At 35.8% G+C, this 10,498-nt stretch overlaps 1 protein-coding gene across 1 annotated transcript in view; it reads right to left on the bottom strand.

Moving 5' to 3' along the window:
* Window positions 1–7,480: 7,480 nt before the first annotated feature.
* Window positions 7,481–10,498, bottom strand: part of CDH8 (cadherin 8, type 2) — a gene marked incomplete at its 5' end in the record, with an annotated part of 94,431 nt that continues 91,413 nt past the window's right edge. Inside the window, one exon of the mRNA XM_008938485.1 lies at window positions 7,481–9,524. Coding sequence (XP_008936733.1) covers window positions 9,031–9,524 — 494 coding nt within the window. The remainder of the gene's footprint in view (window positions 9,525–10,498) is intronic.

The raw sequence follows: 10,498 nt of genomic DNA, 5'->3' as shown, positions 1-10,498 counted from the left end.
GTATAACTATGAGAGAACAAAAAAGTCATATTCTGATCCCCTGATGAGACAGGACAGCATTCTCCCATAAACCTGAACTCATTTAAGCTACGACACCTAAACAGACAGTCCCAGGAACACAGACGAGGCTCTATACCCTACCTCCATACACAGTGCTTCCTCATGCACTGGTTTTCATGGAAAGACATTCCAGACTCTCAGGGGGAAAAAAGCCACTATGAATTTTGGACTTATTTAGAACTTGTACTAGCAGGGATGCAGATCTCTAGATATTTCTCAGAATCTTTCATTACCTCTCTCTACATTTATTTGAGATGTGGTCTTAGATTTCTTAATGAATTGATTCTTAATTTGTTTTTTAAGTACCTGGAAAATAAGAGTCAGATATAGACAGCTGATCCAGAAATGCTGGTTTGTTTGTTTGTTTTTTGATTTGTTGTGTTGGGGTTTTTGAAAGGCAGTCTGAAACACAAAATTCTATTTAAGGCATAGTGAGGTGATCAGACGTATTATTGCTCAGATCATGTGTCTCTGATGATAATTCCTTTTATAACAAGAAAAAAAGTTGCTTGTGTTGCAGATATGAACAATGAAGAAAATAATCTGAGTAGATGAATAAGATTGCTAATAGTTATCTCGTCAGAATAGAAATGCCTGTGAACTGTATAAACTGGACCTTTAATCCTGTTTATAAAGACCGAATGTCAGGGTGTTAAATGTCCATGTTTGCAGTTTTTCCAAACTTTTGATAATTTCTTTGGCCTTCTCACCCATACTGCAAAAGTATGCTCTGTCTCATATTTATAATGTGTTTGGGAGAAATTCTGGGGGTCTATTCTCATTTATACTGCTTTCTGCTCTGCTACTCATCCCAGAAATCACTACATTCCCAATCCGATTTGGGGTTTACTGCATACACACTAAAACAAATTATAGTCAGACTCAGATTGCAACACAGTGATTTGATTATAAGTGACACCTTATGTTTTAGCTGCTCATTCACTTTCAACTCTTGTACATTATTTGAATTCTCACCAGCTGACTGGTACAATTTTGAACATTTTCAGCTTACACTGCACTACAGGATTGTAAAGCCATTGGGTACAGGCATGAAAGTTACAATGATGTATGAGACTGCCAACATAATGGCAATAGCCTGCAAGTTTGAAGCTTATTCTCTATGTTTGTGTCCTCAGAGAAAATCACTGCAGTGCTGAGGGCCATATTTTGTGGGTTTAAGTGTTAATTAAGTGGTGTATAGGTCTCACTCTGGTTCCCTGCACAGGAGAAGCTTTTACCCTTTGAGCTAGGTGAACTATTCACAGCAGTATTTTTTTTTCCCTTTTTCCAGCTGTACCTCTTTTTCATCATTAGCCCTTCACAAGTTCTAGAAACTTGTTTGCATGTTTTATGTAAAGCATCAAGAGCTAGAAATACAAACTATGTTCTATAAGCACTTCCAAGTATTGAATTTCTGCTTTCAAAGAAAAATGTCTGGGTTCCTAGGACAAATATAAAAATGATTGTTACATGCTTACCTCATCAGGTATTGGGTTAGATCAGGATGTCTTGTATTAAATCTGACTTACTACTTCAGTTTGTTTTTTTTTTTTGTGTGTGTGTATGTTTCACCTTCCACCTAAAAGCAATCAGAAATAAATGCCAAACCCAGAAAGAGCCAAATTAGCCCTTCTCAGTCTACAGCATTCACACCTAGTGCAGACATGTGCTAGGACTAAGCAGTTCATTCCCCCTTTACTCACTATTGCATTCCTTTCTCACAGAAATCTCTACAATAACATATCACACTGTATAGAGTCCTACATGCTTCCTTCTCTACCTTAGGCTTCTATGTAACAAAAAGGTTGCTTACCTCTCACCCAGAAACCTACTGTTTTCTAGTCTCATATGAAAACAAAAAGGATGAAGAAGCATTTAACAGCACAGCACTAAAACTTGGAGCATAATTTGTGTGTCTGCCCAACAGCTTTTCTTCCACCCTGGAAACCATTCTGATCATATATGAGGCTAGGTCTACAGAATCATGGGCTGAAAATTTCCTGTTTGTTTTGGAAATTATAAAAAAGAACCAGCAGACATTGTGACAGTCTAAATAAAACCTTTTTATTATCAACAGTTACTTTTATTTAGGTAAGAAATACTATATACATTAAAATAAATGGCTGCTGTGAAATAAGAGAGTTGGAAAATATCCATTAAAAACGCAGAGCATTTGATGATTCATACTTGACCTTTTTCTGCAAGGATTAATTGTATCTCCGGCTCTGTGTTGCAATGACATTTTACCTAACAATATCCTGGCTTTATGTGTAACAGGTTTTTGGTGTAACAGGTTATACTGCATTGCTACAGCTTAAAACAGTTATGACCTGAAAATGCAGAAATTGAAAGGGAGGCAGTGCTGACTGGAAGACTGTAAAAGCAGTCTGAATACAACACTTATGAAGCTACATCTGCCCCTTTGTAGATGACAGGCTCTCAGCCACCTTCTCCACTTTACCACGGAACTTGCCTGGCAAGAGGCTGGGATAACCCCCTGAGTCAAGTAAGCTATAAAATAACCATGTGTCTGATAGCTGGAATAAGAATCCTTCCTTGTGTGAAGGAGGGAGGTCCCATGTATTGCCAAAAAATGTGTTACTTACCTCTCATCAGCTGTCCACTTGACTGTATCTATCTCACAGCTGAGACACTGAACCAGGCCTTTGAATTCACCTCTGGATTCTACTTGTGCAAGTGTTCTTGAGTACAAAACCCTATATCCTTGTCCACAGATTTAAGTCATGACACACTTTTTGATAAAATGTAGGAAACTTATTCCTCAACAATGCCTAAAGAGACTGAGGAGTTTCCTTGCACACCAGCTGCATGTGAATACAAGTATACCGCTGTATTGGAAAATCAGTCCAAAAGTGATCATGTGAAATGTGGGACCATTGAAGGTTATTTAAAGGTGTTTCAACTGGTTTGCATTGCTTCTATTTATATAAATCATAATGAAGCTCAAAAAAAAAAAAAAAACAACCTTCTTTTATTTTCATAGTAATTGTTAGAACTTCCAGTGTTTGAAATTTGGCAGAATGAATCGTGTCAATGTTGCCATCAGTGAAAGTTCCTTTAGCAAAGAAACAAATAACACACCCCATCCCTCGCAAACATAAACCCTGTTTTAGAATTCAGAACCCAAGCTCTTATGAAGAGCAGGGAATTGTTATTTTGCTGTTAAAAAGGGATTTTGTGGGTAAAAAAATCAAGACTAGACCTAGACAACACAAAGACTCAAGTAAGATACAAAATGAGGATCCATTCTGGAATCATTCATCCTTTTACCACAAGTTATCTGCTGTCTGCCTTCTGTCTTACTGACTGTGTATTCCAAACTTCACAAATCAAAAGCTTTCCACATCAGTAAAGGACATAAGCACCATGTATTGGGTGCATATAGGTATCTGTCACTGAATAGCTGGCCTGAATTCATCTGACAAATGGGAATTTGAGATGTCAGCACTGGACTTTAAGTATTTCATTGGGAGTGAACAGAAGAAGAACAGCTTTATTTTGCATACCTTGAGGAGGATCTTTCCCTGGATATATGTGGTGTGATGCAATCTCCCTAGAAGAACATCTACAAGATTTTTATTTTGACAAGACTTTAAGGAAAGGGTACTATTGCCCTCATACATAAACACTTTCTCCATTTATGTAATGAAACAGGTAACTTCTACTCATCCCTTCTAGCTGCCTGTCATCATCACACAGACTTCATTCAAACAAACATCTGAAATAGAGGAAGGAAACGAAAGGAAATTTTGTAAATGATTACATATCTTCTCTGAAGATAATGCTGAAATTTTCATTTTGTTCATTTCTCTTGTTTAGTTTTTTCAAGGCTGGGGCCAGAGGGGGTGGGGTGGGGATGACAGAAGGAGGAAAAAGAAGGAATAGTTGTGTTGCAATGCTAATGAGCACATTTACAAGACTGCCAGAAAAATCTGTGCTTCAGCTTGCTTTTATTAGCCATTTTGGAAGATGTCTTACTTGCAGTTGCACAAAAAGCATTGTCAGGGCTTTTATATTTTCTCATTTAGAATACTATGACATTATTTGAAGAGGGACTAGTTCTACAGCACATAAGCCAGTATCAGTATTGTATAATACAGCAGCTAGACTCATTTTGCAGTGTGATTACAAAACCCATCACAGTGAATTATACAGCAAGTTAAATTGGTTTCCACCTTCTGCAAAGCCAGAATATTATCTTGCACAAATACTGTAGAAATGTAGAAATAATAGAAGTCCAACTTATCTGAACGGTAGTCTACAGAAAGCTTCCACTGCTCATTCCATCAATACTCTAACTGCTGCTAATGACACCTACTACACTCTGAAAGCAAACTCTAATAATGGTGAATACTCCCACTTTTTCCCCTTTCACTAAGCTTTAATTTACTAGGAAATCCTGCCACTGCTAAAAACTTTCAAAATCTGAAAAACAATTCTTTTGAGTAACCTCTTTTCACTTTTGTTGATCAGAAACACCTATGAACGTGTGTTGTTATTGAACATTCTTCCTATTAACTAAAAAGCACCATCATTGTCTTTACATTTTTCAGCATAATTTAAAATACAGAAACAGTCCTCTGGAATAAGCAAACCTCAATGTGCACTATATATATAGGGTTTTTTTATTGCTTCTAGTCACGCTTTTTAGTTTTTTTATGCAGCACTTGAACTTGTTCAAGTAACAATACAGTCTTCTGACTACACCTGAAAAGTAAGGATACAGTTTGTTGGGTTTAAAACACAAATAGGATAGGAGAGAAGGAAGAGAGCTTGGTGAACTTAACTATCCTGGCCTGCCTGCTGTTTTCAGTCACTTAACAAATCAGCTGAAAACAGATGAAAAAGAGCTATGTGGTCTTAATGAACTTACTTCCCAACTTCATATTCACTGTATTATAGGTCAGGATAGGTGAAACAGTGGAAAGAGGAGCAGGAAAAAGGAGAGAAACAGGGAAATAGCTCTATTAAATTGAAATTGTACCCCAAGAAAATCAGGTATAAAATCAGACTACCCATCAAGGTTTCCTACAGCTGGACAGACCTTGGAGAAGCTTTCTAAGCTTGTTTGTCCATTTCTAGAACTCAGCGACCATGCAGGCTGTTAAAATCATTTGCTACACACATATGTAGGGACATGCAACTGCATGGATACAGTGTAGTTGATTTATTTTTCTTTATATATTAAAATCAGCAGATCATCTCTAGCAGCGCTGTGCAAATAAAGTTATTTCAAACATACTGTTTCACAGACATTGTGTCTGTTCTCCAGATTGAGAATTGTTACTGCTGCGCTGTGACAGAGTTGATGGGTTTTAGAGTTGCCATAGTGTTAAATGTTTCTCCTGTGATCAGCAACTGCTGATTTAAATGAAAATCTTCAGCCACTTTCTCTCCTGTATAGTTCAAAGTAATTTCAAATTCATCATAGAAAAAAGGGTATAAGTGATACCGGGTGAAAAACGGATTATGTCTAAATGAGCTTTCCAAGATTTGATTTCAAGGTCACAGCACACAAATAGCATATGCTCTCAGTTACTGTAAAGGACAGAACATATTGAAGACCTTCAGTTGTCTGAGTTGTAATTAGTAAACTCGTATACACATTCACTTCACAGTATTTTCTTTTTGAAATGACTGAGCTGAATGTTGTGTCTGGACAACGTCCAGGCCAAAAATTCAGAATTCCACCTTTTATATGTAGGATGATTTACTTCAGCAGTTCTGACAAATGAGTATGAGATGTAGTTAGGTGAAGGAAAGCCGGAATCAATGGGACTCTAAGGCATGTGGCTCTTGTAAAAGATTTTGAGAATTTAATTCTCAAATTTATCAGTAGTAATAATTCTAATTTAATGCATTTTCCTCATCACTTACGAGTCATTTGCTAATTAAACGTTGTTGAAAAAGATGAATTACCATTTTACATGCTTAAAAAAAATGTCACTGATATGTCTAAATCTAGATGTGAAATGTAGAATATGATCCCAATCCCTCTAAATACAATTGTTATCCAAAAAAATTGTATACTGAATTCATTTCATTGCCAAAAAAACCCCAGCAAGTACTGGAAAACTCAGTGAACAACATTTAACCCTCTGACATGTAGTTTGAATATAAAATTTATATCTACATGGAAATAGTCAATGGAATGAATAATTTCTCTGTAACAATGACTTCAAGTAGTAAAATGTCGCTCTTGACAGATCACAAATTCATTTTTTTGTCTCCCCATTTCATTGTAGATACATTTAAAACCTGTATAAATACACAATTTACAGCTATGCCTACAAGTAGTAGCTATCATCTCTTTTTGACTGACAATGATGAGATTTCTGTCATGCTTTGCCTCTCCTACAGTGCCAGTGATGGGATTTTTTTTTTCCTGGAAATCTTATTACTGAATGCACTGCCGTGGTCTCAGATGGAATTTTCAATCAAAAAGGCAATCAGAAGGTTATCCATTTGTGAGTTTTCCTACAAAAGAGCTTTGCAAAATTCTGTAGTCTATAATATAACTCATAGTAAAAGCTACTTGCCCTAAATGCTTATGTGACTATAGACAATAATGTGATCCATATCTCACAGCACCTTCCTTTGCTCCCAGGATTGGGATGTGGACTAGAAATGGGCTCAGTCTGTTTCACATTAGACTCTTCCATTTACATTGCTGTTAGCTTTGGCATGGCAATCCAGAACACCCTGGGACTTGGTGAGATTAATAAGAATGTTTTGGTTTGTTACATAAATATGTTTGATTTCATTGAAATCTTGATGATTGCTTTTATTCTACCTTTAGATGACTTCACCATTCAGTTTACAGTATTGCCCAAATTTCTAGATAAAGGTGTTCAGATGCATTTTTTTAATGCAGTGTATCTCAAATGAACTGCGTACTTCATTAATTTCAGCAAAATCTTTATAATACATATAGAACTGGTGTCAGTGTATTAGTTGTCCAGAAACTACAGCCATTAAAACCAGCCATGCTGCAGCTAAAGTAAATGTTTCTGTTTTATAATACAGGCAAAATGGGGGTGATGCACGAAGACATTTTTGTTTGCAGAACAAACATTAATGAGGAGTTCAAAGAGAGGAGATTGTTTTTACTAGCAGTACCCTAACAAAAAATGTGTGAGGTTATTTTTCAGCATGGTGCAGTGAATTAGACACACATAACTCCTGTGGTCACAGGCTGCTGCATATCTAATTCTGCAAACACTGCCAAAATTGCTTCAAACATTATCCTTTTTTTTATTATTATTATTTTGACTGTATCCAACTAATAAATAAATGATTTTGAAGGAACTACATTCCCCAACAAACTATGAAGTTATTCAGGCAGATTCGCTTCTGCAGTGTACAGGTAAAACTGAAAGAAAAGCAGTAACAAGAAAAGTATTTATAAAAATATATTTCACAAAGTAGGAAACAATACAGGAGTTTCTCTGAATACAATACACAGAGTAAATAAACAAACAATAATATAGCTTCAAAACAAAGTAGAAAATTAAAATGATTTGCATGTAATACATACTTTTATTATACAATTGCTACTTCTAAATGGCAAGTTTGCATTACAAATTGAGTATGCTTGCAGCTTCTAGTGTTGTTCTTTGTGTGCAAGAGCCCTGGTGCATCACTATGAATATTATAGAAAAGAAATGCTAATAACATAAGCAGTAAAATTATGTACACACTGGTTCCTGCTCTAATACAGTGGAGAACTATAAGCATGGTTTTTACTGTACTGTGTTATGTGTGGATTTCTAAAAGTCTACAGTTTAAATATTCACATGAACCAGTTTACTTCCAGCTGTTTGTGCTTGTATTAAAAACACCAGGTACTAGATTTATGAAGAAGATATAAAACTGTCAAAAGTTTTCTCTGGGAAAGTTTTATTCCTGCCAGCATTCTCTTAATATTCAACTACTGCAAATGGATAGGTTACTGCTTTAGTCTGAAACAATTTTTCATTTTTCTTTTCAAAATGTACATATATTAAACATTCATTATATATAGAAAAAAAATCTAATGGATATAATTTAGTTTTCTTCATAATCTTATTTTATAGATTATCAATCTTAAATAAAAGCAGTAATGGACATCAATAAAATATTTATTTCAAAGATTAAACAAATAAATTCGATCTTTAGCAATAAAATCAGCAATTCTTTCATATATGGAAGTCCATCCCCTTTCACAGTTTTTTCTTTCCTTTCAGAAGACGAAGCACGGGATTAATCCTTCTTCTAGAAAAAGATCCTTTTGTAAAGCAAGGTTTTGTAGCCCTGCCTCTGAATCTCTGCACATTGGTAGGATTTATTACCCATCACTGGAATGGATTAAGAACATGTGAATATTTTAAGGCTTGACACAATATTTAAAGATGCTATTCAGTCTGTGGTTACGTGGCCAACAATTACTGTATGTACAATGTATGGTCACTGCACAGTAGAAGCCAGTAGGAATTTACAATGCTATTTCTATTCAGCATTGCTAAGAAGACCAAGATATTGCTTTTAACATTTCTGTGGCAGGATCTTTGTTGGCAATGCAGAAACAAATGATTAGCTTTACACATACTGGCAGGAGCTACTGTTCAACAGCAAAATCCCTGCAAGTCCATTTTCTAAGAAAGCACCAATTTCTTTTTGTTCTTTTCAATTCACTGAAGATAATCAAAGATCCAAATCTCCATCTTCAGAGTGGCCAAGTGAATATCAAAGACTTCTAGACACTCCACATACTTTACTTCACACTCCACAAGACTTAACCTCCTAACATATACTTTTTTTTGGTTCAACATTACAATGTAGTTGATTTTATAGATGATTGGCGCTAAACTTGCCTCTAAAACAAAAAGCCACATTAGTCTTAACTAACAGCAGTGGCCCTAGAATATTACATGTTCATTAAGTCAACAGTGAAAAAGTTGTGATCCACTGTCAAGTTTCTTTGTCACTTTCTCCAACTGAGTAAAGTTCTCCAAGTCTTTTAAAGCGAGGACCCCATTCACTGAGGTAGTCAAAATTCTGATCTGAGTCTGATGTAGAGGACTCCAACGAGCTAAGGGAACCAGCTGCTGACCCTTTTCCTTCATACCCATAAATCTGGATAGAGTCATATGGTGGAGCCGTGGGATCGTTATCAGCTTCATGAAGCCTTACATTAATAAATTCATCAACATCAACACCATTAGGAACAGGTGCAAGACCCTGTCTGGGCATAAATTGCAGATCAGGCTTAATATCCTTACGAGGCAAAAATCCATTTATTCCATCTGGATTTTGCAAAGTTGCAATGTCAAAAGCTTCTGTATCTTCTTCTCCACCTCCTTCATCATCATAACGAATAATATTTTCCCTCACATCTTCATCGTCTTTGATGATTAGAGGCTCATTCTTATGTCGTCTTAGTGTTACAAACAGCACCACAATGACTGCAAAGAAAACATCACAAGCTGATTAGATAAAAAATTTCCAAATGGAGCACTATTAAGCACAGTTGTGGGAGGTGATAGGTTGCTTTTTGTGAAAGTTGGAGTAATAAGGGCAGTGAAAAACTGAAAGACTTATAAATTCAATGCTACTGAAGTGATGAAAATTTAATTAGAAGCTCTGATCCTCTAGTTTCTGTTATCATATTTACATCTGAAGCTCAGTTTTATACAGGCAATAAGAGTTTGCATAATTCTATTTCTGAGCCTTGAATTTAGAAAGGGACTGTTCCCTTTGGAAAAGCTACAAACCTAGGTGAAGTTAAGCTATCATCATTCATTGAACATGTCTATAAGAATCTACATTATGGATTGAGTTTTCCAAAATTAGAGAGCATTTTCTGAAAACATAGGCCTGATGACAGAAGGAAATTGATGTTTTGGGTTTTTTTAATGTGTCATAACAGACTCATATTATATCACTGAAAAGGGAATGTAATAGCGAGGGAGAAAGAAAGAACTTAGATACACCAGTTTTAGAATCACGGACAGATGCATAAAAAGCTCTAAATTGGTTACTTTGTTGTTTCAGCAGCTTAATACTGAAGTCTCAGTTACTGATGTAAATCTCAGTTACAAAGTGAAGCTGCAAAGCACAGAAATAGGCCTCTTCCTTCACTGTTGTCTCCCTCACTTGATGTCATCTACAAATTTTGTATATTTTATTAAAACATACAGTGCTTCTTATCTTGTGAAACAGTAATGTCTCTTGTGCCATTACAGTCCAGAACAAACTCATATGAGTCTTAGAAGATAAAACAAATCTATTTTCAATCATGTGTAGTATATACTGGGTTCACCTTGCTGCTTAACACCTGATTTGATTTTTGGTTTCACATGCCTTACCTGTGAATTATGTAACTTGTGTGTAGGACTACTTCAGACTGGGACTTTGCTTCATAGGCTTTTGTTCAGTT

The sequence above is a fragment of the Merops nubicus genome, unplaced genomic scaffold (genome assembly GCF_000691845.1).
Source record: "Merops nubicus isolate BGI_N331 unplaced genomic scaffold, ASM69184v1 scaffold33004, whole genome shotgun sequence".
Taxonomy (NCBI): Eukaryota; Metazoa; Chordata; class Aves; order Coraciiformes; family Meropidae; genus Merops; species Merops nubicus.
Note: the sequence above shows the minus strand (reverse complement) of the source record. Positions and strands in the feature narration are given on the sequence as shown.